This window comes from Pistacia vera, unplaced genomic scaffold (genome assembly GCF_008641045.1).
Source record: "Pistacia vera cultivar Batoury unplaced genomic scaffold, PisVer_v2 Contig342, whole genome shotgun sequence".
NCBI classification, from domain to species: Eukaryota; Viridiplantae; Streptophyta; class Magnoliopsida; order Sapindales; family Anacardiaceae; genus Pistacia; species Pistacia vera.
In genome coordinates, this window is record NW_022196160.1 from 908,732 (window position 1) to 935,258 (window position 26,527).

Consider the following 26,527-nt stretch of genomic DNA (forward strand, 5'->3'; position numbering starts at 1 on the left):
TTTAAGAAGCCCACATGAGCCCAACTTTAATCATTGGGCCTGATTGGGGCATATTGGGCCTAGTTGGGCCTCTAGTCAACCACTGTCAGGCCCAATACGCTCTATATATACACTACTTCGATGCTGACTTGGAAAACATTCTATAAAACAGGACAACACATTAAACTGAAACAAACGTATTCTTTGCTTCATCTTTGCCCGAACTTTCACCAAACAAAAGCGGTTACAAGATCTTTCTAGAAACTCAATCGAACATTTTCATTTTCCTTCACTTTCCTTTCGCAACTTTCTTCACTCGCTTACTGCTCTTCTTCTTCTCCTCAAAACTGTGCCTTGTTATGCGAAAAGACGGAGGCATGGCGACTGCGAATTCAAAAGCCGGAGTGGAATCGTATATCGGAAGCTTTATAAGCTTGATTTCCAAGTACGAGATTCGCTACGAAGGCGTTCTTTATCATCTCAGTGTTAGTGATTCCACCATTGGCCTTAAAAACGGTGCGTTTTCCGCTCTCTTTTTTCTACATTACGTTTAAGAATAAAAAGTAGAGGAAAGCTTTCGAAGTTTGAAATATGTGTACGTAAATTGAGCTAGGGTTTCTAGAATTTTTTATTGAGGAATTTTGTGTGATTTTGATGACATGGCAGTGAGGTCGTTCGGTACGGAGGGACGGAAGAAAGATGGACCGAAAGTTGCTGCGTCCGATAAGGTTTATGAATACATTCTGTTTCGTGGAAGTGATATTAAGGTGAGTTGGAGTGTGCTTGTTCATTGTACGAAAATTTATTTGTTTCAGGGAGCTTTAATGTTATAATATAGTTGTTTGCTTGTTAGTTGTTACTTGTTCGGAGTTGTTTATTCCTTTTGTTATATCTTTTCTTATAAGAAAAAATTAAATTTAACAGGTTTTACATGAAGTAGATTTTTCAGTGGTTTGCATAAGGGGTTGGTTGAGCTATTAGGCTGTGGTTTACAAAATGCTATGAGTTCCATGGTTCCAATTGTTTATGGAGTTTCAAACTGTGAGTTCCTAAAGCGGATTTGGAGAATATCATTTAAAACAAAAAAACAAAGAAAAAAAACACACTCGGCAGTTTGAAATAAGAATTTTAATGCTGGTTGTTTTTCTCATTTACATTGAGTGTATGTCTTAGCAGTCTTTGGGTATGGATAGNAAGTAGATTTTTCAGTGGTTTGCATAAGGGGTTGGTTGAGCTATTAGGCTGTGGTTTACAAAATGCTATGAGTTCCATGGTTCCAATTGTTTATGGAGTTTCAAACTGTGAGTTCCTAAAGCGGATTTGGAGAATATCATTTAAAACAAAAAAACAAAGAAAAAAAACACACTCGGCAGTTTGAAATAAGAATTTTAATGCTGGTTGTTTTTCTCATTTACATTGAGTGTATGTCTTAGCAGTCTTTGGGTATGGATAGTTTAATGTTTATGAATCTTGAATGCATATCGACATGCATATGGATAGACTAGATAGGCATATACAGATAACTTCTTGGGGGTTATAGATTATAATTTTTAAAGTATGTGTGTTGACTTCTATTGTTTGTTTATATCAGGATTTGGAAGTTAAGTCCTCTCCACCTCCCCAAAGAGAGGAGCAGATTTATGAAGATCCTGCTATCATTCAGGTATTTGCATGTGTATAGATGTAAATACTTAATTAATATTTTGGGGTCAAACTGGAAAATTCACTTTTTTTCTTTTTTGGCTATCCGTTTCAGTCACAGTATGCTGGGGTGCCTTTGAATTCTCCACCATCAGTATCAGTTGGGGGTAAAACTTTAATGGAATCCATTCCATGGCAGGATACTCCTGCTTTGACTACCAGAGATAATCCAGGTGCATTGCCTACATATCAGCCTGTAACCCAGGTGGGTTCGCTGAATCAATCTCAAGCTACCAAGAATACTGGTGCACCATCGTTTGCCACACCAATGTATTGGCAAGGGTATAATGGAAGACCTATTAATAGTTCTCACTCTCCACTGCATCCTATTTCTTTTCATTCCCCATCCACCATGTCATCTCCCTTGACAATGCAGAACGATGCACAGAATCCTGAGATTGAGGCTTCTCCGATATTGGGATTGATAACTGCATCTGAGTGTGGGCCTTCATCAATTGCATCTACTTCCTTAAATCCTAGTTTTTCATCCCCTCCCGGTATGCCATTCTTGTCTTCCTTTAAGGCATCTCTACCATCTCCTGCCCCATATATGACTGACAACCATCTAAATATGTCCTTGGTTCCTTCCTCTTGCCATGACACAAAAACTGTTGACGATCAAATTGCTGGCAAACCTAACACTGATATTTTAGTGGAACATCCTGCCCAGTCAATGCCCTATACTGCATCATCTTTTCCTGGTCGTGCTTCAGGCCCCTTGCTAACACCACCTCCATCTTTGTTAACTCCGGATCAGTTAGTACCAACTAGACCACCTGTGCTTTCTTCCACACAGAAAATGTATGCCGATCAGAAGGATATGGGTGCATTCCCACAAACATCATATAACCCTCAGTTTGCAGTATCTACCCCAGTAACTCAAGCACCATTGTTGCCATTGCCAACTCCTACGCTACAGGTAAGGACTTTTTTTTAATTGAATTTTGGTAAAATTTATTCTGATCAGTTGCTCTTCTTTGTGGGTACTAATTTTATGCCGCTCTCCTAAACACTAGTGTGCATAATTGCCTGTCATTTCAAGGCTCTGTAGAAATGTCTGATTAGTCATACTTGGATCTTATTTTGCCAAGATTAAAAAGTACCTGTAGCATATTTCTTAATTTCTTAAACATAAGATTAATTTTTATGAATCCTGTTGAGGAAATGAAGGTTTGTGCAGAGATTATGTACTAAAGTTGAATTTTTAAGCAACTGAAAAAGTTAGATGAGAAACTGTGCTTTTCCGGCAAGAATTTGAATGCAATGCCTAACACTGTCTTATGCCACCAACACCACCGAAACCGATCATATGTTGATGTATAGCATCTTCTTGTTTTATATGTATAAAGAATAGGTATGTGGATTGTTTGACAGCAGATGCAGTTTGTTTTCCTTCAACATTATGAAACTTTGGAGTTGCTACGGTCTCTTATAAGCACATTTGGTTACTATGGTTTTCTCAGTCTTGCTTTAGGTTGTCATGTTAATGTGTGTCCTTTCTTGGCTAAGAAATTAGTATTTGATTGCTTGGTTATGTGTTCTGATTCTGATTTTTATAGCCAGCATCGGAGTAATTCAGTAATTATTGTACTGCTTGCATATGCTGTAGACCTTGTTTTCCTTCATTTCTTGATTATGAATGTGAAGGGTTGTCATTGCTTCTTTAAACTTCCAAGGATAATAAAGGTGATTTATTAAAATTAGTGAAGTTTCTAATTACAATAGTGTTGATTTTGCAGTCTCGGTACTCTAGTACACAGTTTACTGAAGAATTTGATTTTGAAGCCATGAACGAGAAGTTTAAAAAGAATGAAGTTTGGGGTTCTCTTGGAAAGGCAAAGCAAATTGATAAACCAGAGGATGTTGAGGATAAAGCAGCTGGCCAGGGCTTGGCAGATAAAGAGGCTTATGCCCCAGTAGACAATTCTGATTGTCAGGTAGGTTTTGAGGCTACGCCCTTTTCATTCACGCAGTTTGAAAGGAACTTGAATGTTTACTTTAAATAAACTTTGATGTGTATTTTTGTGTTTTTCTGTGCAGCCTGCATACAAGAAGGATGATTTTTTTGACACAATTTCTTGTAATTCACTTAATCGTGGAATGAGGAATGGACAGAATCGTTTCTCTGAGAGAATGAAGCTGGATAGTGAGGTTTGTTATGCTTAATCTAGCTCTTACATGTGAGAAATGAATATCAAATTTAGCAAAAAATTATTGTACTGGGGTGACTTCTTGATTTCCTGTTATTGTTTTTCGTACAGACTTTTGGCAACTTCAGACAGAGACCTCATCTAGGTTATGGTAGCTATGGTGCTGGACGAGGCGATAGTTACCGGGGCTCATATGCTGGGGGAAGAGGATATGGACCATATGGTTATGATCGGAGGGGACGTGGTGGGTATATGCATATCTAATGTGATATGAGTTCTATATTCGACAAAAATCCGTGTCCATCCCATTTCTGCCTTTTATCCATATCTTCTTTTCAACCTTTGGCTTTATGAATAACTGAACTCGAGGTAAAATGGTTTGAGTTCATGTTTTTTTGGTTTCTTGCCCATGAGCTGGCCTTTCACATAGACTAGTTGAGGGAAACATTGTCCTCTTATATGAAAAAAGAATATAATTAGCTCATTTAGATGAGTTAATGAATTCTTTGTTTTCCTTCTATCTCTATTAATTAGGCTATCTATGTAACTAATGCACCCAGGCTTCATACATGTAATCCTGTTGTAGTACCACGAGGAAAGGTTTCTAGGACGCCTTATACTGATCATGATGTAATATGTGAATTTACTTTTACACATAACTTTTGAAATGGATTTACTTTGTTGCATCTGCAAGATGTTGAATACGTTCCTATTACATGTTATTGTTCAAAGTATGTTTTCTGTGAAGCATTGCCGGTTGGAAATCTGGGATTGAAATTGATCTTGTTCGGTCCTTTGCTGATGCTTGCGTGCAGAATGTGGTTGTGGGTACTATCTATCTTTTTCTGATCTGAAACTGGACTAGCGTACATGTTATTGTTTACAGATTTGTTTGAAAAAATATGGTTCTGTGGAAGTCACTTTCAAATGTCTGCTACTTCTCTTCAACTCTACTTCTGGAATTTAATTTGACTGTTCTCTCAGCATGTTTAGGAGATATGTTTAAATAAACGTTGTGTGTCATCAAAACTCATGAATCATTTAATAAGCATGGAATGAAAAGGAAGTGTTTATTTAATTTAATGTTTTCAAAATTAAATAAAACAATAAACCCTTCTGGTGATGGGTTCCACGGTGTATTGGTGGGAGGTCCATCGTAATCAAATACAAAGATGAGTGGGAAAATATAATACAATTGTACAAGTGAACTGTCTCTGTCGTTTTTGTTGAAGATCAAAAGAGCTTGGTGCCCACTTTGGACACCCCCTCTTTTATTATTCAAATATCGTCGCCTGGTGTAGCTCTTACTTGGTGAAGCTCTGAGAATGGCTTTTAAAAATTGCCCATTTGTGTATTACTTTTGTTATTTTCATCCAGTCTGTTGTGCATGTATTCTTCGACCTTGTTCAACATAACTCTTCCTTCTCGTTAAAAACGCTGCAACCAAAGTTGAACCTAGGCTAACCAGCGCTAGACCCCCTGAGCCAATAAACACACCCTCTTTCACTAAATAGCACTCTCGGTCCAACCACCCTTGCCCATATGCCTGCCTCCTGCTCATACTCGTGGCTGTAGTTATCAAAATAGCAGCCACTCCAAAGCACATCCTGTGACATCGCCAAAATCAAAACTTATAATATTCTTATAATTATAATTACACCTTCTAGGCTTCGGATCTCAGACCCAATTAATAATCTCAGCCTTCTCCAGCTGTCCAATTTTCTAAATACCTTCTATTTGACAGCCTGGGTTCAATCAAAATGCCTAATTTTTTTGTATTTTATGGATGCCAGAAAGTCTAGAATCAATCAGAGAGTCATATCAAATACGTAGAATATGACATTTTTTTTTTATTTTTCCATGGCATATGAAGTGGGTCCATTTTAAGTTGTGGGATGGTCTGGAATATCTATCAAGAGAATGAATGAACACTTACCAAGAAAAAATCATAAGAATTGTAACAACTGCTGGTGTTTTAGCCTTGTTGCTGCTTCTCTTCTCTCTTGAACAAAAGTTTCCACAGACTTGCAGATTCCCAATAACATGAGCTATACCAAGACACACCAGAGCCACAACTCCATATCTATATGCATGACTCCCTGGTAAATAACACAGCTTTCCATCCACCTTCATATCTTTTATCTGCAAAAACAGGAAACAGTTAACAAAACAAAACTCTCTCAACAGAAGCAATCTCCATAAACTTAAATATCAACCTTACCTGTGCTTTCTTACTCTCAGCAATAAAACATGAAACGAAGGTGGCAAGGCCGAGGGAGATGACTGTAATGAAGGTTAACACAAGGCTGTACTGGTGTTGTTTCTCCATGGAGGATTGTGTTGGTATGAAGGTGAGTTGGATGGATGGAATTAAGAAAAAAGGACAAGTCTTGGAACTTACTCAAGGGATAGAAGAAGAAAGATAAGGTGGAGTGAAGTGGGTGTTGATGTTGGTACTTGTTTTGTTTTGGTTTCCTCTTCTGGGGTTGTTGAATCTTCCGTCCAATCAACAGTTACATTGCTTTGAAGAAGAGATACCATTCCTAACCGTATGTAGACAGCNACTTACCAAGAAAAAATCATAAGAATTGTAACAACTGCTGGTGTTTTAGCCTTGTTGCTACGTCTCTTCTCTCTTGAACAAAAGTTTCCACAGACTTGCAGATTCCCAATAACATGAGCTATACCAAGACACACCAGAGCCACAACTCCATATTTATATGCATGACTCCCTGGTAAATAACACAGCTTCCCATCCACCTTCAGATCTTTTATCTGCAAAAACAATAAACAGTAAACAAAACAAAACTCTCTCAACAGAAGCAATCTCCATAAACTTAAATATCAACCTTACCTGTGCTTTCTTACTCTCAGCAATAAAACATGAAACGAAGGTGGCAAGGCCGAGGGAGATGACTGTAATGAAGGTTAACACAAGGCTGTACTGGTGTTGTTTCTCCATGGAGGATTGTGTTGGTATGAAGGTGAGTTGGATGGATGGAATTAAGAAAAAAGGACAAGTCTTGGAACTTACTCAAGGGATAGAAGAAGAAAGATAAGGTGGAGTGAAGTGGGTGTTGATGTTGGTACTTGTTTTGTTTTGGTTTCCTCTTCTGGGGTTGTTGAATCTTCCGTCCAATCAACAGTTACATTGCTTTGAAGAAGAGATACCATTCCTAACCGTATGTAGACAGCTTTGGAATATTTGAGATGCTCTATTTCTGAATTATGAGTAAATTTTTTCTTGTGTGACTGGACTCTAGAGCTGGTCAACTTTGGTTGGTTTTGAGGATAAGTGAAGAAAAAGAGAGAGAGGTGACAATACAATAAGAAGTTGATAGGTTTGGAGTTATGTTTTTGATCCTTTTTCATGGGAACCGAAGTGGGTTTATTTTAAAACTAAGATTTGCCCTTTTTGAGTGAGACTTACATTAACAAAAAATATGGTAGATACTAATTTTGATGGAGCCATGCTTCTGGAACCTGATTCTCTGTTAAAAAAAAAAAATAAGAACAATAATATAGTAAAAGTAAATGCCTGCATTTCACAGTCATGAATTTGGTGATGCTTTATGTTTCTTCATAGAAACTTCTTTTAAAGGTCAGCATTTTGTTTTCCCCCGTTGAATGCAGGGCATCTGATTCTGATAATTTTCTTCCAACATGTGATGTTCTTCAATCCATGGCCGTAAATTATGGCGTTATTGGCGTTGACCTTGTAAATATCCTAAGTATTTACACACTAAAATGCATGAAATACTGTTAAAAAAATGTAAAATAAAATAAAAACACCAGTCATCAGAAGGCCTTAAAACCATTAAACATGCAAAGAAGATGCTTTATCAACACATATACCTTCTCCCACCTTCGTTCCTAACTTACTCAGCTGCCACCAAACTGTGGACCCCCTAATGGCGGCCTCTTTCTTTTCTGAAGAGGTCCAATTATGACCCTCTACTTTATTGGCTATTGATTGTGAAAAAGTTTGATCGAACTTGTACTGTTCTTGTCTTGCAAGTTTCATTAAGATTCTGATCTAAATTTTTATGCTTTAACTGGTGCAATAAATTCAACCAAGAGAATAGTTTCCTTAAACTATACATTATTGGTGAAAACCTATAAATGCAGATTACGTGTTCTTTAGTATAATGAATATGACTCAAGTTGTTTTTCAAAGTCTTGATAAATCAACTACTTTTTTGGTAGATTATATCGTTGACTAGTGTTGACGAAGAAAATTAATGGCAGAAATGTTTTGGGCAAGACTTCGAAAGCTGACAGGACCCAGTAAGTCCATATAGAAGAAGTCTATTAGGGTTTGATTGAGAGTTTTATACTAGGGGTTACGAAGGTAAACCGCTGTAGCGGTTTTGAGAGTTTTTAGTAACGGTTTTTAAAACATCCAACCTGAATTTGGGAATTTACTTTCCAGTGATTCTGACAGTTTTTTAAAATGATAAATTTATATATATACCCATAAAAATAGAAGCTAAAGAACGAACAATCGAATAAAGAGAAGAAGTTGAGAGAATTGAAGAAGCTGGAGAACGAACAATCGAATGAAAAGAAGTCAAAGTTTTTTTCTCTTTCCTTCTGTTTTATGCGTTTTTTATTGACAATAGTGATTTTTGGATATAATTAAAATAGTTTTAATAGTGGATAAGATATTTGTGGAATAAAAGTTTAAAACCAACCAAAACACCTAGATTTGGGGGGTTATATAAACCCCTCAAACATACACCACACTAATTCTGAAGGGTTTTCGAGCCAATCAAAACTAAACTAATGCATAAAAATTCTGGCAAATAATGATTTTAGAACACTTTAAAACCAATCTATTTAAAAATCACTTAAAACCACTAGGAAAAAAACTCAGAAGCGGACCCTTAGATTGGATTGAATTTATTCTTGTTTTACAACTTGGAGAGAACACAGAAGCCAAGTTGACGATGTTGAAAAACTTTACATTAAATTAAAATCCACACAGCCAAGTCAATCAATACCTACTCTTTTCCTCCTAAGAACGTCAAGAACAGATTGTGCAGTGCAGTAGGCAATTGCTTGCACGGTGATCATTGGATTCACACCTAATGCAGTTGGAAACACACTTGTGTCTGCCACATAAAGTCCTTCTACTTCCCATGTCTCCCCCATTTGGTTCACTGCTGATGTTTTTGGATCATTTCCCATCCTGCAACTCCCCATTTGATGAGCTGAACATAGGGGTGTCGACAAGTCCCTCAATGGCCTAGAACTCTCTTCTTCCACAAACCTTTCAAACTCATCTGCACTCACTTGCTTCACATTTAGTTTCCTCCCCTTAGGATGATGTGTCCCAATTTCTTCTGCTCCAGCTGCAGCCAATGTCCTTAGCATTTTCTCTAGTCCTCTCTGCAGATTCTCTTCATCAGCAGCATCGATTTGATAACTTATTGAGTTTGGTGAATTCACTATGCCTGATCCTTTATCCCTCGCCAACGCAAATATATGCGCTGTCCTGGAGAACTTGCACATCCGCGTTTTCATGTCTTCACCCGAAGTCCATGGCAACAGACTTGAGAACATTCCAGGATGTAATGAAGGTGTTTGAATTAGTGCTCCATATCCTAACTTGTCAAAATTAGCAACAACACTAGACATAGTTGTTATTATTCCTCCTTCATAACTCTTCTTCTCCTTCTCTGGCCATCCATTACAAGGTGTATCTGGAAAATAGCCCCATGCCATTGTCACAGGATGAAGATGCAGGTTGTTGCCAATATTATCATTCTTCAAGCCACTTCTTTTTAACAGAGCTGGGGTACTCAGGGCACCACATGCCACAATAGTCACTTTAGATTCAACTATGCAGATGTCTTTTACTCCATTGTATTTAAATTCAAAAGCCACTCCAGTTGCTCTGTCACGATTTCGTCCTTTCTTGTGTAGAACTTTTATTGCCTCACATCCAGGAAGAATGGCACTTTTACCAGAATTCACCAAGTCCACAAGCCATGTCTCTGATGTACCCTTCTTTTTTCCATCCTTGCAACCAAAACAACACCAACCACAATAATGATCCGGTGGTGCATTTCGCGGTACATTTTCTACTGGATAACCCAATTCTTCACACCCTCTTCTTAAAACTGCATTATTGAATCCTTCTTCAACAGTTTCCAACTGAACTGCCATTTTCTCACACACTACATCAATTGCATCCCTGTACAATTTACTCTCAAATAACTCTAATTCAAGCTGGTCACTCCATTCATTAACCACATGTTGTGGAGTCTGAATTGAAGCTGACCAATTGACTGTAGATCCTCCACCAACAGTAGAGCCTGCAAGTAGTACCATTCCTGCATCTTCAGTTACAAGTAAGCCACCATTTAAGTACATTTGATCCAATGTAGGACCTTCAAGAAGTGAAAGATTGGTTCGAGCACAATAATTTCCTTTCTCTAAAACAAGCACTTTGTAACCAGCTTTTGCAAGAACACCAGCAATTACACCACCACCAGAGCCTGAACCAACAACTACTGCATCACATTTAACTACTAAAGAAGGATTGCTTATGCTGCTTGCTGCATCAACTTTTTTGTCCCCAATAGAGACAGCGAAACCAAACTCCCTCAAACTATTAGCAACTCTGTCAACTGGAAGTTGCATACTAATAAGGCCTTTATAAAGAGGTCCATAAAGCACTTCTTCATCAACGTTTTCTTCGATTTCTTCTTCTTGTTCCCTTTCTCCTTCTGATTGTTTCCATTTTCTTGTTTGCTTAGTTTGTTTCTTGAAGGTAGGGTCCGGTCCACTATAGCCAATTGCTTTCCATGACAAGTTCTCATTCTTCTCATCTACCTGAAACAATAAGAGTTTACTGTCACATATATGTGCAAAACTAAAATCAAAGTTTAATTAGTCATAATTATATAAAATTAGCTGGTAATGACCTGAGTGAAGAAGACAAAAAGAATAAAAATCTTGATGGCCTTGTATAAAGTTCTGAGGAGATGGAAATAACTGAGAGACCATGAAAGCAAGATAGCTTCCCTTTGATGTTGAGACAGCTGAGGGAAGCTATGAATAAATGGAAAGTTGGTTGAAAGGCAGAATCTTCCACAAAGTATCAAGCTTCCAATAGATGTCGACAGGAACCATAGTGCCACTCTCATTAACCATTTTCTTGGATGTTTCACCCTCTCACAAAGTAGCCCTCCTACCTACAAATCAATATGCATTAATAAACATTATAGTTAACTTCAAAAACCAAAAGAAAGAAGAATATAAGAATTAAATTATAATTCATTCATTATCATTTTGTAAGATTATGATGTAGGATAACTTATCATAACGAAAAACAACTAAGACTGATCATGCATACCATTTTTATCTAATCACTACGCATAAAAGTTAGTAAATATAAAAGATGAACCAGCTATATATAGAAGTAATAACCTACACGTTCTGGGGTACCAGCCATGGAAGCTGAAGCCTGAAAGAAAGTGGCAACATCATCATCAATGGTGGCGCCAGAGGAGACACTGATGGAGGGCAAAAAGGTGTCACAAATAGCAGCAAGAGAGTCCATTTCACGAGAGGTGAGCGAGTTGACATAAACCCGATGAGTCTCTTTGTCCATGTTGCCCATCTCGATCACTGTTTGCTATTGTTTAGCATCACCCTGCATCTCCATATTTAAAATTTTCAGTCCTAAAAAACTAGCTGAATGCGAGTGTTGTTTTGCTAACTTGAAATGGAGGTGACTTGATAGAGTAAAAACAATCAGAAGGAGAAATCCTGCAACTTACTCAATGGATAAAAGAAGAAAGATAAGATGGTGTCATGCATATGTATGCGTTAATTGTCTTGTTTTGGTTTCAGATTTGTTGAATTTTTATTTCTTCCAAAGAGATACCATTCCTAAGTATGAAGATAGTTTTGGAATAATTTTGATGCTATTTTTGCCTAAAATTTTCTTGTGTGACTTGACTCTAGAGCTGGTCAAGTGAAGAACGGAGAGTGACAATGAGAAAATCTATTAACTTGAGTGAAATAGAATCTGATAAAATATCTCAAATACATTCATAATATATCATCAATGAATTTGAATATTAATTATAAAAGAAACTTTAAACAATACTGAAATATTATTCAAATTTAGACAATTACCTTAAGAATCCATGCTGATTTGATCCTTGGGAGACAATCTATGTGAAATATTTTGTCTTAGAGTTTGAGAGAGAATAAGGAGAAAGAAGAAAAAATTCGTTCAGAAATGAAGCAAAGGTGATGGAAAAGTGAAGGGTTTCTGCTTTAACTTTTAAAATGTATTGATATTAAAATGCATTATTAAGGGGCATTTTAATAGTATGAAAAACTTTTTCAAAAAGCTATAAAATTATTGACTCTAAAGATATACTAATATGGAGAAGACAAAATTGTTTTAAGCATCAACAGAACTAGAAGCACCCATTTGTGGGTCAGAGGCAAATTGAAAGGTAAGCAGTGGGTATATACATTCGGGAACAATTAGCTTATGTGACTTTCACATCAAGAAAAGATAAAGGTAGATTTTGATTTAAATGGAGCCATGCATTGTTCTGCACTACAATCTCTGCAGTAAGTAAAAACAAAAGTTTGCATGTCAGAGACATTGATTAAGTGATGCTTTAGTGTTTCTTCATTTAAACTTCCTGTAAATATGAACGTTTTGTTTTCTCCAGTTGTATGCAGGGCATCTGATTATGATAATGATCTTCTAACATCTGATTTTCTTTAGAGGTTAAATGATGAATTAACCCTTTACTTTATATTGGCTATTGAGATGAAAAAAGTTATAAGTTGATTCAACTTATACTGTGCTCATTTCATAAGGATTCTGGTCTAGATTTTTATGTCTTAACTTGTGTTCTCGGGAAGGATTTAAAGGCTGACAGGACCATCAATCAGTCCATAAACTAACAGTCCCATAGAGAAGATTAAATTGAATTTATTATTGTTGTACAACTTGGAGAGAACACTAAAGCAAAGTTGATTGTGTTTAAAAGTTTTTACATGAAGTAAGATCAACATAGCCAAGTCAGTTAATACCTACACTTTTTCCTCTTCAGAACTTCAAGAACGGATTCTGCAGTACAGTAAGCTATTGCCTGAACTGTGATCATTGGATTCACACCTAAAGCAGTTGGAAAAACACTTGTATCTGCCAGATAAAGTCCTTCAACCTCCCATGTCTCCCCCATTTGGTTCACTACTGATGTTTTCGGATCATTTCCCATCCTGCAACTCCCCATCTGATGAGCTGAACATAGCGGTGTTGATAAGTCCCTTAATGGTCTTGAACTCTCTTCTTTAACAAACCTTTCAAACTCATGTGCACTCACTTGCTTCACATTTAGTTTCTTCCCCTTAGCATGATGTGTTCCAATTTCTTCTGCTCCAGCTGCAGCCAATATCCTCAGCATTTTCTCCAGCCCTCTCTGCAGATTCTCTTCGTCTGTAGCTTCCATTTGATAACTTATTGAGTTTGGTGAATTCACCGTGCCTGATCCTTTGTCCCTCGCCAAGGCAATCACATGTGCTGTCCTGGAGAATTTGCACATCCTCAATTTTATGTCTGTGCCCGAAACCCATGGCATCAAGCTTGAGAACATTCCAGGGTGTAGTGAAGGTGTCTGAATCAGTGCTCCATAACCTGATTTGTCAAAATTTGCAGCAACACTACACATAGCTGTCATTATTCCTCCTTGATAGCTCTTCTTCTCTTTCTCTGGCCATTCATTAGTAGGTGTATCTGGAAAGTAGCCCCATGCCATTGTCACAGGATGGAGGTGCAGGTTTTTGCCAATATTAGCATTCTTAAAGCCACTTCTTTTTAGCAGAGTTGGGGTGCTTAAAGCACCACCTGCCACAACAGTCACTTTAGACTCAACTATGCAGATGTCTTTTACTCCTTTGTATTCGAATTCAAAAGCCACTCCAGTTGCAATGTTACGATCTCGTCCTTTCTTTGAGTTGTGCAGAACTTTTATTGCCTCACATCCAGGAAGAATTGCACTATTACCAGAATTCACCAAGTCCACAAGCCATGTCTCTGATGTACCCTTCTTTTTTCCATCCTTGCAGCCAAGACAACACCAACCACAATAGTGATCTGCTGGTGCATTCCGCGGTATATTCTTTACCGGATACCCCAATTCTTCACACCCTCTTCTTAAAACAGCATTATTGAATCCTTCTTCAACAATTTCTGATTGAACTCCCATTTTCTCACACACGACATCCATTGCTTCCTTGTACAATTTACTATCAAATAACTCAAGCTCATGCTCATTACACCACTCATTAACCACATGTTGTGGAGTCTGAATTGAAGCTGACCAATTGATTGTAGAGCCACCACCAACAGTAGAGCCTGCAAGTATAACCATCGCCATATCATCAGTTCCGAGCAAACCACCATTCAAGTACATTTGATCCATTGTAGGACCTTCAAGAAGCGAAAGATTGGTTCGAGCACAATAGTTTCCTTTCTCCAAAACAAGCACTTTGTAACCAGCCTTTGCAAGAACACCAGCAATTACGCCACCACCTGAGCCTGAACCAACCACCACTGCATCACATCTAACTACTAAAGAAGGGTTGCTTATGCTGCTTGGTGCATTAACTTTCTTGTGCCTAGCAGAGACAGGGAATCCTGCTTCCCTCAAACTACTGGCAACTATGTCTCTTGGAAGTTGCATAGTTATGAGGCCTTTGTAAAGAGGTCCATAAAGCTCTTCTTTATCAACATTTTCTTTGCTCTCTTCTTCTTCTCCTTCTGAGGTCTCATATATAGCTTGTTCCAATGTTTTGCATTGATTGGTTTGTGCCTTGAACTTAGGGTCTGGTCCATTGTAGCCTATTGCCTTCCATGAAAAGTTCTCATTCTTCTCGTCTACCTGANGAATGGTACAATCAATGTATTCGCATGTATTACATTAGTTTTTTCTCGTACATGTTTCAACAACAAATATGATTTGTGATTTCTAAAATGAACATCTATGCAATTGAAAAGTCTATAATACAATTAAAGAATGCATTACAGCATACCAATAAATAAATTTATGTCATATGTGTATTAATTTTCTCTCGTCTCTTCTAACATTTAATATGATTAACGAGTTTTAAAAGCATATATATGCCATTAATCTATTGACTTAACGTATAAATAACGTGATAAACCAGAACGTTTTTATGACTTAATTTTTATTTGAACAAAATATGAGGTTAGATTAATGGTTAATAATTTAGAATAGAAAGGAAAACAAATATCAAGATGCGGAAATTCATTTGGTAATTCTACATATACAAAATTAGGATCTCAATTTTGTATCCCAGCCTATATATCTGATTTGACGAATTATTTCATTTAGCTCGTTATCCTATAATTATAAAGATGTTATTAAATCAAGTACCATGTCTTTGAGATTCAAAGTTTGAGAGCCCAACTGTTGTTTATTGACGTCTCAAAAAATCTGTATCCATGTAAAAACATGGATAATATATATTGCATAAAGCGTGTCGTCTCCAATATATTAATGACAAGTAGACATAAATAAGAAAAAAAAGATGCATATGTATTACTCATTAATGTATTAAATGGAGTAAGATTCTTATTTTTTAGATTACTTAAAACAGAATCTTTATTGAAGAAATGAATACGGACAAACGGTTGACATTCATTTTCTAATCCTTCCATATGTAGATGCAAGTAAACGTGCTTACCGCTTCTTGGAGAATGGTTTTAGCATTGGTGGTGGTAGTATCGGTGGGGGGAAGGCGAAACTCATGCATCATCCAATCAGTTTTGGTGCCTTTTCCTGCACTTCCACGATAGTATACTAGTGTTTTTTTAAGTCCAATGCACTCTCGCCTTTGTCCTCCATCAGAATGTACTGCCTTATCGATCCCAGTTGCTTTCCAAAATCCAGACCCGGTCACTCTATTTGGCCTTATGCTGTTTCTATATTTTCTCCCTCTTTTGCAAAAGAAGTACCCTTCCTTGTCCAGTGTAGTACTAATTTCTGCATCATAGTTTAGCCATACTTAGTTAACATAACAAGAAGAGGAGTGATGAGTGAATGATTACCAAAGAAGATATGCATGGAAATGCCCCTAAACAACAAATTTATTAATAAAATAAGTGATCGAGATGCACCAAGTAACTAAAACGTACGGTTAATATTTTGACTTCTTTGATCTCTCTCAAAACTTATTGATTAAAAGGGTTTATGATCAGTTAATACTTGGAAACAATTTTGTCTTCTCCATGTTATTATAGAATCAATAATTTTATATGAGTAACTACTGAACTCAATCACTTGCTACCATTACTCTTCAGTTTTCTGTTAAAGTCTATCCGGTAGAGGTAGTCAAAATTGGACTGCACTTGCAAACTAAGTATTCAACTCGTTTAGAAACACACAAGGTAGAATCAAAATTATTTATTCGACCCAGTTCTTTAGCGGAATCAAACAATAAGATTAAGCGACTCTAAGTTTCAAAGGCTTTCGATAGTTCGATTTAGGCGCATCAAGCCAAACTATAAGCTCCTTTTTAGGTTAATTAAGAAATTAGGAAACTAATAATATATCCACATATGCTCGTTAAAAACAAATTCAAAAGGAAATTAAACTGAGTATGTGGTCATACTTGGAAGATCCCATGGATCATGCTTGTAGATATCAATCTGTTTGATGAGATCGATACTGATGGGTTTCTTGTCAACTTTTCTGCGAAGATAAAACCCTAAAAGTTCTTCATCCGTCGGGTGAAACCGAAATCCCGGAAGCTGCATCTCATCAACTTCATCCTTAGAGCTAGTCTTGTAGCAAGTATTATTAATTTGTGTGGTCATGATGGATCGATAAACTTTCTCCACAACCTATTCTAAGTTTTTTGTAGCGACGCCAGTTTTGAGCATGAGGTTAATCTTTAATAATGCTAAAGAAAGTCGTATGAGGGTTAGGTTTTTCTTCAAGTCAAGTCCGTCGATCTTTGACTCTGTTGGAAGACTATGCTCTGGAGGAGCACGAAAGATATTAGAATAAGTCTTAGTTACCACTCAGGTTTTACAACTACCAGCAAAATTTTAAGGCTTTCTAAATACCCAATAAGATATAAATATACTATGTCAAATCCCAATTACATGCGATCATTCTTTAATCATCCTATTGGTTGCCAAATTAATACACAAATGGTGAAACCTTTTAGTTTAACTGGGTGCATACTATATAAACGTATAATAGTGTTACATGTATCGCATTATCGAAATACTAGCTACAACACTAATTAAATTAAATTTAGACTAATTGGAAATTTCATTTGTGTATGTCCTGGTCACTAATTTGAAGATATTATGAAATGTTTATATCAATATTACTAGGTGTTGAGATTTTTGTTCTCTTTTCTGTGTTTCATACTAATCACTAATTTGCATAACCTTGAAATTTGTTCAAATAAAAGTTGGACCTTGAGACAATCAGGTTCATGTGGAGGAGGTATGAGGGTGGCATGCTAGTGGACCATAATGCAGGAAAAAAATCAGCCAAATGATAAAGGAATAAGACCCTGTCAAGTTTGAATGCATCATTTTATGATTTGAATTTTATTGAAATTTCAAAACATAAAACAAGACACNTCGTTGACGGTGGCGCCGGCGGAGACACCGATGGAGGGCAAGAAGGTGTCACAAATAGCAGTAAGAGAATCCATTTCACGGGAGGAGAGTGAGTTGACATAGAACTGAGTCTCCTTCTCGATGTTACCGAACTCAATCACTGTTTGCTCTTGTTTCCCACTACTATTTTTCTCCATACGTGGTAAATTTTCAGAGCTAGAGAAAACTTGGGTAATGCTTAACGTGCGTCTCAGTATTATTTATAATACTAAGAAAGAGTAAACCACATTTCCCCACCCAAGGTTTGGCGAATTTACAGGTTCCCACTCCTAGTTTCATAAATTGCAGATTCTCACTCTTAAATTAACACCATTACTTTTTTCTCAAAATAACACTTATATCTCAAATTTCTCTCAAATAACCCTTAGAGGATCCCAGCAAAGCCAAGAATCTGGCCTAATTCCGGCACCATTGGACCTCCTCGACACCACTATTAGCATCCTCTTATCCTCCTCACCAAAACTCCTAACTTTTCCATTTAATTGCATCTCGACGAGATGCCAAAATTTGCCTGGAAAATGGTGAAAAAAATGTGAAAACCTAAAGGAGAGGCAGTGGTGATCGACGGGCAATTGCAGTCAATGATGTTGGGGGTTTTGGTGGGGGGAAGCCAGCAATGCTATTGGTGATCTTAGGGTGGTTTTCGGTGCCAGGACTTGCCAGAATTTGGATGAAATGCCGATTGGCACTAAAAGTGACAACCGGCGATTGGGGGGTTCAATCAGACGAGGAGGTTAGGGGTTTTGCTGTGAGGGTTGAGGGAATTATAATGGTGGTATCAGGAGGGGTCGATTATGCCGAAAACAGGTCATAATGGCCTGAAATTATCAATGGAGTGAATTTGAATAGTGAATGATTATTTTAAAATTTTTATCTTTGAAATGACCATCTTTCTTTTTTAATCGTTAGATAAAATAGTTATTTGTTAATTTAAGGGTGAGAATCTGTAAGTTATGAAACCAAGGTGGGAACATGTAGATTCGCCAAGCCTTAGGGTAGGAAAATGTCTTTTGCTGACTGAGAAATTAAGCTGTAAATTAAATCGAGGAAGAGAGGAAAAGAAAGAGAGAGAATTGAACACACACGTGGAGATGATGATCAACCAAATGTGGTGGTCACAGAGAAGTAGTGTCGAGCAAAGAAAACTTATAAAAAAATAAAATGAAGTAAATATAAAACTTTTCTTCTCTTAACTCACCGCATCTGCCTTCATTTAATATGAATATATATCGCTATAAGGGCGTTACTTTGTTTCAATTTTATATTGAAATAAACTAGTCAGCAATTTGATTGAACATCGCAGCCCGTGGCCCGGTTCATTCTGTATATTTAATTGCTGTATTTTGTCTTCACTATCTCGCCAATTTGATTATGCATATATACACCATGCATGAATTTGTCAACTTAATTTAATATCAACTTACGTTAGAGCAACAGCAATTTGTCCACTTTGAGCAAGTTTAGGTGCCTCAGTAATGGCTTTGAAGGGTGATTATTTAGCTTCTATCATATTTGAAGGATGGCAGACGGCTTTGTGTGGCTATAACTAGTTGAAACTTGAAAACATATGTATATTTTGTTGCTAAATTAAAGCTGTATATTACCATCTCTTTTGTTGTTTTTATATGAATCTTACTTCATCTTTGACTATCAATTGCATGCGGTTCAATCATTTTTGAGTTTTTTTAATTAATTTGACCTTTTCAATCAATTTTTGCAATCTCTTCTCGTTTTATATGCTTTTATATACTTGTTTTTAATCCTCTATATCATCCAGATTCAATGTTGAATAGCTTATATTGGCATCTATATTTTCTTTGGTGTATATTATCAAAATGAATACATTAATTAATGAATGAATGATATCATCATATATAAGTAAGAGTTCACCTTCAATTATGTCCTTTCTTAATGTAACTTAATTTCCATTAATCGTCTTTTAATTAATAAGACGATAATGCTGCAATAGCGATACCCAATTCACTCATAAACATACATATCAAGCTGTAACAGTACTGCATTAATAGGCCGGTTATGAGTTCTTATCAAAAATTGGTAATGAGTTCTTATCAAAAATTGGTAATGAATTTAAAGAAGAAGATACAAATTGAAAGGCTTGATTTGGGACAGCACAGAGGAATGTATATCACTGGATAATAGTGAAACCGAGTCAACAAGACTATACCCATTACGTACAAAAATTGAATTCCAAAATCCAATAATTCGCCACGTAGCATTATATGATTCCATTTTTTCCCTTAAGTTTCGACAAGTACCCCCTGCCATTAAAAGTTCAGTTATAAATCTAATTCGAAGGCAAGAACTCATAGTATTGAAAGCCTGAGAGATACTGCCATATATTAATTTGACGTTCATTATAAAATGCCTTCTTAAAACACTTTTTCTGATCAATCATATAATTTTTCATAAAAATATATTTATGAGCTTTGGCAAAAGTAAAGTCTTGGAGGCTGCCAATTCATCAGTGATCACATATTGCAAACCCAGAAAAATATTATATTGTTTACGTACTCAAATGCCAACGATTTGCCACTGGGATTTAATTTGAATGCAGACACAGAGACAGAATATAGTTTTTGGCTGACATTTATAATAGCTATGTGTCCTTCTAGGGGTTTGAAAACGCATAGAAGTGAGAAACTCTAGCAACTTTGGGAGTATCGATCGTTATGCCAGGCTTTCATGCCTAATATTTTTAATGAGAATTAATATATAATATAATTAATTGATTAGGTCAATTTGCAAACCAGTCTCTGCAGTGCAGTTGAAGTTAATTCCTTATCGCTATTATTGGTTTGCTATCGCCGTGGCAATGGTGCTTTGCTGTCAATGCATTTTCATGCCATGAAATTGTTATGCCTACAAAATTGTTATGCCTAAAAAAAGTAAGGTTCATGCAGAGTCTTGTCAGTATGGGTGATCAAAGTTTGAAAAAGTTTTATGGCCACTCAGATGTAATCACATCGCTTGATGATGTGGGCGGTATGCTCATGCCAGTGTAATAGGTGCATACCAGGTTGGCGAAAGGTGGAAAACGATCCACGTGTCCGATCCTTGTACGAGTCGAAAAAATCACTCTGACAAATAAGCAATGGGATACAGAGATGAATTTGTACAGCATCTACCCCACTTGCAGATTTAGTAATCATTACCTTGGTTCATTCTACTATAAACAGAAGACTTCTCTTCGATTTATAGGATTAGCTAATTTCACTCTAGAGTAGCATACTCTCTCTATCTCTCTCATTTGTATTCTTCAAATTATAACTCAGTTTGCCGAACGCAACCTGACTTCACTCATTAATACAATATTAGTGGACGTATGATTCACCTTGTAAGCATCCGAACCACTTTAAACATTGTTTTTCACCTCTCAATTAATTAAATACTTCTATAATCACGTGTGACTTCTGAGTCCACTTAATATTTCTCACATGCAAATAGTTGGTGTCAAAATCGAGCATCAACAAAAATCAGAAAAATGCCAGAAGTTTCAGTCCATGTCAACTAGTTTTCACCTGCTCTTATATGTATTATTTTGATTAACAGTTGGTTAGTTTTATTAATTTAGTAGTAATTTGATTGATACAGGTTCAACAATGTCAGCCTAACCTTGCGTAATTGCTAGTTAATTAATGGAAATATTCTCCAATCCCTGCAGAGTCTCTGCATGCCTGCCTGCAGCCGATAGATTCTTGCAGCCAGCCAAGGCAAATTGTATATTAACTTTGACGCCGCAATTGCAAGTTCATGATTCATATTTTACCACTTTGAGCAATTTTAAGAATTAACTAAGTTTAGTCAATTCAATTATATCTCCATCTTCTTCTGAACTACTACCCATTTGATGTGATATCAAGGTCGCCATCACAATTCAAAATGAACACTATATATATATATATAAGATTACGTAATATCAATTTACATCTTCGTTCAATAATTATGCATTCCATTAAACTATTGACTTTTCATATATGTATTGATTAGCATTTATTAAATATATTATCTATTAGATGATAGTTAATCTATTAAATATAGGTGATCAGTTATATCTCACACTCACATTGTTAGCTAAAGAAGTTTGAGATTCAATTTACAAAGTTCAGATTCTTCTAACTTAATAGACGTATTCTAGGTGAAATACTTTTACGTAAAATTCAAAAATAAACTTGTAGAGCATAAACCAAAAGAGAATAATATCCCAATTTGCCTTTTCCAACGAAATAATTAATAATATTAATTAGTTTGGAAATTTTTTTTTTTTTTGGGAGAAGGGGTGTTCAGTCCAACTTGCATACACTTCAACTAATCCACTGAGGCTTGAAGTTATGACTAGATATACCCTTAAGTGATCACTCCTATTATTAATCGAGAGAAATTGAATTCAAGACATGTAATACACTCAAGAGTCTTTACCGTTTCACTCCGCCACCAATAGTGGTTAAAGATGGTGACAGGTTGTCTACTTGTAGACTGAAAACCAAGGCGTTGAAATAATTCATAATAAATTTAGGTGGTTGTGTTGTTTAAATAATTATTCATAAAGACGAAGTACTGACATATCTACCAAAATTACTTCACCTTAAATATTGTAAAATGCATGCAGCGTATGTAAACCACAGTTCTGAATTCATCTTCTGCACTTTTATCTACTTAAGGACTCTTGTTAATTTCCTACAGGCGATAATAATATATCCAAGGACCTCCAAATTGACCTTCTTGTAGCGCCAGATTCAACTCTTCAAACTGGTCCGGATCATGCTAAGGATTAACATTATCCCATAACAATAACTACGGTTCTCGTAGTGCAAGATTCTCTACTCTTTCAACATCTATTAGTGGACCTTGCAGAAAGCCCAACATTCAGAGGCCCATCCCAAATTATGTACGTAAACTGATCAACTACATAGACGCCTCCTTCACCATGTTCAGAATCCTGTTTAAGGCGATGAATTAAATTGTCCAAGACACGTTTACAGACATGAGAGCAGATATGAGAGGAGAAGGGTGGAGAACTCCTGATGTACCTGTAAGGTTGCGGCGGAGGGTACGCCAAGTTGCGCTACAGGGGAAGACGCTTATGCCTTTACGTTTGTTTGGAAAGATTGATCGGCGAATGCGGTTTTTTGGCGGTCTGCGAAGACTACAGAACAATTGTGGTAAGCGAGGGTGTTGTTGGTGATGAAAATGGTGGGTTCGGAGCCTATTTTTATGGTGATGATGGGGCCGTACCTTTTGCGAAGACTGGAGACGATTTTTCCTAGTCCGAAGAAAGGTTTTCGATGCCATAAGAAGTTGGCAATGAGGTGAGGTGCGGAAGTTCCTGGTGGGAGCTTTTTGGCATGGATGGTGAAGCTAATTAGTAAACAAATGCAGAAGGAGATGACGATACTAATACCAGTCTGCATATTCATGGGAGAAGAATTAAGGTTCTAAGAACAATGCCTCATTATGTTTCCGGGGTACAAAAAGTATATTAATTTGACATTAATGTTCAATTAATTTACTATAATTCGTTCTAATGATATATTTTTTGCTTCGTAATTAACCTCATTGACATATGTATAAGATAACTTTGAAATTGAAATTGATAAAAAGTGGAGAGTAGAACGGCTTTGTTTCTCTCTTCATTTAGTCGGTGTTTATTCCTTATCTCACGGCAAGTAAAGCTTCGAAATCTTGAAGTAACTCAGTATTCTTTAAAGATTATATAAAGCCCTGATACCTTGAATGTCATCGCCATGCAAGTTCTATTTGTCACTCCAGGGTGAATAGTAGGGAACATGACAGCTCCCTCAACTGAGCTATGTCCCAGTCCAAGAAGATGCCCAATTTCATGCAATGCGACGCTCTCCAAGTCGATTGCACCTTCTACTGCACCCACATGCCATGTCTCATCCGCATCATAATGGGACCTCCCATCGTCTGGGGCAAAAGCATGAACTAGAAATCCACCATGCCCATCAAAAGGACTGCTATCTCCATGATCTCCATGGTGGAAACCAATCGTGAGATCTGCGTTTCCAATGTCCTGAGTCACTGAGAATGTGAAATGAGTGTTTCCAGCCCATGTTGTGAAAGCTTTAGCAACAGGGTTCATGGCATCCGCAGGGGACCCCGCAAGGAATGCACAAGTGAGATGGTACTCGTTTGCTGGCCACTTAGGGTTTCTGGGTAAAAATTCACGGTGAGCGACTGGAAATGGCCAGAGGCATTTCGCCTTTTGTGGCCAGACCGCATCCGAGTTTTACCATTGACAATATCTGCCATTCCACATCGAGGCATTATCATTTTGGATACAGTTTTGGCATCCAAAACTCCAGTTTTCTTCAGATGGTAATTAAGCTGGTAGGTTTTGACAGTTGATTCTAATAGCTCATCAAAATCATCATCATTCGCATGCTTTTGATTTGTGGAAAAGCTATAGTTCAAGTAACCAAACTTTTCGAGGTATTTTTTGAGCTCATTGATGCCTTTAACTTTGTCGCCTTTATGACAACCTTGGAGATGATGGATGAACTCAAATGGTGATTGTTTTTTGTCATTGGTGTTGTCTGCTAAAACTGAATATTGAGAGAGGAGAAAAAGGAGGATTACAAATGAGAAGAAGGGAAAAGCTTTAGATGCCATTGCTAAAATCAATTAACTTGGTAGAGAATGTTAATTGGTTGTGCTTGTATCTCACATTTTGATCTCTATATACAGAGTTCTTATAAGATCATTCATTTCCCGAAGTTGAGTGAGTCCGTCCACACACTGTAGTATGACTTTTACCATTTGATGATATTAATTTTTATGTGAACAAGTTATCATAAAATTTACATTAATTCAAAATCAATATTTTTGTAGAACAAGTTTCCTATATATTATCAAGAGAAGACCTCCAGCCAGCAGGAATAGTTAATTTTATATTTCATTATCATTAGATTTCTTACATGTAGATTTGATTTTACATTATGAGAATTAGTATTAGAACCTACATTTAAAGGATATTATAATGAAGGCGCATTTACATTATTGGGGAAGAGAAATGTCATAACAGGATGTTGATCACTACCAATCAGGGGCTGAATCAGAAATTTTATTTTCTGAAGGCCAGTGCATTATATTCACCGAATGAGTTGTAAGATTCAATGGAAAAAGGAGCTGCAGGTATAAAAATTCATATAGCAGTATGTGTTTCTATTTCTCCCTAAACTTTGGACAAGTACCCCCGTTATTAAACAGTTTTTGGTCATATATTTTCAATAAAAATGTGTGAGAAAGGCAAAAGTAAACTCTGGGAGGCCGGCATTCATTAGTGATTACATTGCAGACCTAGCAATATCTTTTTCTTTACGTACTCAAGATACTGACAATTTGCCTCTGGGATTTAATTTAAATGTCAGACACAGAGACAGAATATATATAGTTTTTGGTATGACTCCTTTGCTATGACTGTATCTGTCAAAAAAATTTAACACAACATGCTTTGAGGTCAATGCATTTTCATGCAATCAACTCAGAAAGAAGCAAGAAGTTTCACTCATTAAGTCAACTAGTTTACACTTGCTCTTTTATTTATAATTTGATACACTCCTTCAACAATGTCAGTTTAATCTTGTATAATTGCAAGTTAATTAATGGAAGTATTCTCCAATCCCAACGGAGTCTCTGCTATTTACAGGTTGTTTACAGCTAGCCAAGGTAACAATTTGTATATTTTAACGCCGCAATTGTAAGATCATATATATGATTCATTAGAAAAGAGAAAAAGAATGTACAAAAGACCTATATATAAAAGGCGGTCAACCTATCTCAGGACAATCCCCTGGATTAGAACCCAAAAAAATAGCTTAAAGATATTTTTTCTTGAATTCGTGGGTACTTGACCACATTTGCCATGATCCATTGCAATGCTGTTGTCGTTGTATCAGTTCCAGCACTGATAAATTCATCGCTTAAAGATACTATGTCGCCTTCTTCAAACTTCTTGTTCTCACCTGGAACTTGTAATTCCAATAAGGTATCAACGTATGACACAAACTGATCTATGTTTTCTCCCTTATTTTCACCTTGTTTCATTTTCTCTCTGGCTCTAATCAAGGACAAAAACATATCTTCTCGATCTTTAAGCATATTTACAAACTCATTCCATCGATTTCTAAATAAGATCTTCCCCAAATTTGGCATGATAAGAAACACTTTTACTTTAGGAAAACAGGTAAAAAATTTATTTTGTGAGCATTCAAGCTCCCTAATTGTATTCTCATCAAGATTATCCCCGAAACACATGAGAACTAACAAAGAAAAAATTGTGTACGTAAAACGATCAACTACATGGATGCCTCCTTCATGTTCAGAATCCTGTTTAAGGCGATGAATTAAATTGTCCAAGACACGTTTACGGATATGAGAGCAGGATATAAGACGAGAAGGGTGGAGAACTCCTGATGTACCTGTAAGGTTTCGGCGGAGGGAGCGCCAAGTTGCACCATAGGGGAAAAGGCTTACGCCTTTACGTTTGTTTGGAAAGAGTCGATCGGCAAATGTGGTCTTTGGGCGGTCTGCGAAGATGGCACCATTTAGAACAAGTGCTTGGTAAGCGAGAGTGTTGTTGGTGATGAAAATGGTCGGTTCGGAGCCAATTTTTATGGTGATGATCGGACCGTACCTTTTGCGAAGATCAGAGACGATTTTTCCAAGCTCAAAGAAAGGTTTTCGATGCCATAAGAAGTTGGCAATGAGGTGAAGGGTGGGAGGTCCTGGTGGAAGCTTTCTGGTATTTCTGGTTTTTGAGGAGAAGAAACGACTGAAAATGAAGCTAATTAGTAAACAAACGCAGAGAGAGATTAGGATAACAATACAAGTCTGCAAATCCATGGGACAATCAAGCTTGTAATTAAGGACAATGCCTAAGTATGTTTCGAAACCTGATATATAAAGAGCTTCCGGACGAATGTTCAATTAGCCTCATTGACGTATTCATGTTTAA

General features: G+C 36.7%; 5 protein-coding genes and 1 pseudogene across 7 annotated transcripts; 1 reads left to right on the forward strand and 5 right to left on the reverse strand.

The window, feature by feature from the left end:
• The first annotated feature begins 156 nt into the window (after positions 1-156).
• On the forward strand, positions 157-4,750 carry LOC116138565 (decapping 5-like protein). The gene is made up of 7 exons (XM_031424280.1): positions 157-495; positions 646-746; positions 1,571-1,642; positions 1,736-2,599; positions 3,420-3,617; positions 3,721-3,831; positions 3,942-4,750. Exons 1-7 carry the CDS (start codon positions 339-341, stop codon positions 4,092-4,094), a joined length of 1,656 nt encoding a protein of 551 aa, XP_031280140.1. The 5' UTR covers positions 157-338; the 3' UTR covers positions 4,095-4,750.
• A 179-nt stretch (positions 4,751-4,929) lies between these two features.
• LOC116138543 (protein MODIFYING WALL LIGNIN-1-like) lies at positions 4,930-7,614 on the reverse strand. 3 transcript variants are annotated; one of them, XM_031424255.1, is made up of 3 exons: positions 6,685-7,614; positions 6,400-6,605; positions 4,930-5,437 (listed from the first exon to the last, which is right to left on the reverse strand). In XM_031424255.1, exons 1-3 carry the CDS (start codon positions 6,790-6,792, stop codon positions 5,200-5,202), a joined length of 552 nt encoding a protein of 183 aa, XP_031280115.1. In that variant the 5' UTR covers positions 6,793-7,614; the 3' UTR covers positions 4,930-5,199. The 3 variants fall into 3 exon arrangements, with proteins under 3 accessions (XP_031280115.1, XP_031280114.1, XP_031280113.1); XM_031424254.1 differs by lacking the exon at positions 6,400-6,605 and adding an exon at positions 5,767-5,972 and having other exon boundaries at positions 6,685-7,608; XM_031424253.1 differs by lacking the exons at positions 6,400-6,605; positions 6,685-7,614 and adding exons at positions 5,767-5,972; positions 6,052-6,383.
• A 1,095-nt stretch (positions 7,615-8,709) lies between these two features.
• LOC116138578 (long-chain-alcohol oxidase FAO4A-like) lies at positions 8,710-12,124 on the reverse strand. The gene is made up of 4 exons (XM_031424292.1): positions 11,982-12,124; positions 11,272-11,493; positions 10,763-11,032; positions 8,710-10,670 (listed from the first exon to the last, which is right to left on the reverse strand). The coding sequence occupies exons 2-4, from the start codon at positions 11,458-11,460 to the stop codon at positions 8,823-8,825; spliced, it is 2,307 nt and encodes a 768-aa protein (XP_031280152.1). The 5' UTR covers positions 11,461-11,493; positions 11,982-12,124; the 3' UTR covers positions 8,710-8,822.
• Positions 12,125-12,768: 644 nt separating this feature from the next.
• On the reverse strand, positions 12,769-17,688 carry LOC116138613 (long-chain-alcohol oxidase FAO4A-like). The gene is made up of 4 exons (XM_031424322.1): positions 17,493-17,688; positions 16,506-16,644; positions 15,579-15,877; positions 12,769-14,752 (listed from the first exon to the last, which is right to left on the reverse strand). The coding sequence occupies exons 1-4, from the start codon at positions 17,667-17,669 to the stop codon at positions 12,896-12,898; spliced, it is 2,472 nt and encodes an 823-aa protein (XP_031280182.1). The 5' UTR covers positions 17,670-17,688; the 3' UTR covers positions 12,769-12,895.
• A 5,564-nt stretch (positions 17,689-23,252) lies between these two features.
• LOC116138634 lies at positions 23,253-24,183 on the reverse strand (annotated as a pseudogene).
• Positions 24,184-25,368: 1,185 nt separating this feature from the next.
• Positions 25,369-26,415, reverse strand: LOC116138614 (cytochrome P450 89A2-like). Its single transcript, XM_031424323.1, has one exon. The coding sequence runs from the start codon at positions 26,413-26,415 to the stop codon at positions 25,369-25,371; it is 1,047 nt and encodes a 348-aa protein (XP_031280183.1).
• Between the last annotated feature and the right edge of the window lie 112 nt (positions 26,416-26,527).

Excerpts from the sequence above, each read along its gene's own strand:
- LOC116138565 (XM_031424280.1), top strand. The coding sequence starts at position 339 with ATGCGAAAAGACGGAGGCATGGCGACTGCGAATTCAAAAGCCGGAGTG. Across the intron at positions 1,643-1,735 it reads AAGATCCTGCTATCATTCAG|TCACAGTATGCTGGGGTGCC; the intron begins GTATTTGCATGT and ends TATCCGTTTCAG. Across the intron at positions 3,832-3,941 it reads GAATGAAGCTGGATAGTGAG|ACTTTTGGCAACTTCAGACA; the intron begins GTTTGTTATGCT and ends TTTTTCGTACAG.
- LOC116138543 (XM_031424255.1), bottom strand. The coding sequence starts at position 6,792 with ATGGAGAAACAACACCAGTACAGCCTTGTGTTAACCTTCATTACAGTC. Across the intron at positions 6,606-6,684 it reads CTGAGAGTAAGAAAGCACAG|ATAAAAGATCTGAAGGTGGA; the intron begins GTAAGGTTGATA and ends TTGTTTTTGCAG.
- LOC116138578 (XM_031424292.1), bottom strand. The coding sequence starts at position 11,460 with ATGGGCAACATGGACAAAGAGACTCATCGGGTTTATGTCAACTCGCTC. Across the intron at positions 11,033-11,271 it reads TGGCTGGTACCCCAGAACGT|GTAGGAGGGCTACTTTGTGA; the intron begins GTAGGTTATTAC and ends ATTGATTTGTAG. Across the intron at positions 10,671-10,762 it reads TTTTTGTCTTCTTCACTCAG|GTAGATGAGAAGAATGAGAA; the intron begins GTCATTACCAGC and ends TTATTGTTTCAG.
- LOC116138614 (XM_031424323.1), bottom strand. The coding sequence starts at position 26,415 with ATGGATTTGCAGACTTGTATTGTTATCCTAATCTCTCTCTGCGTTTGT.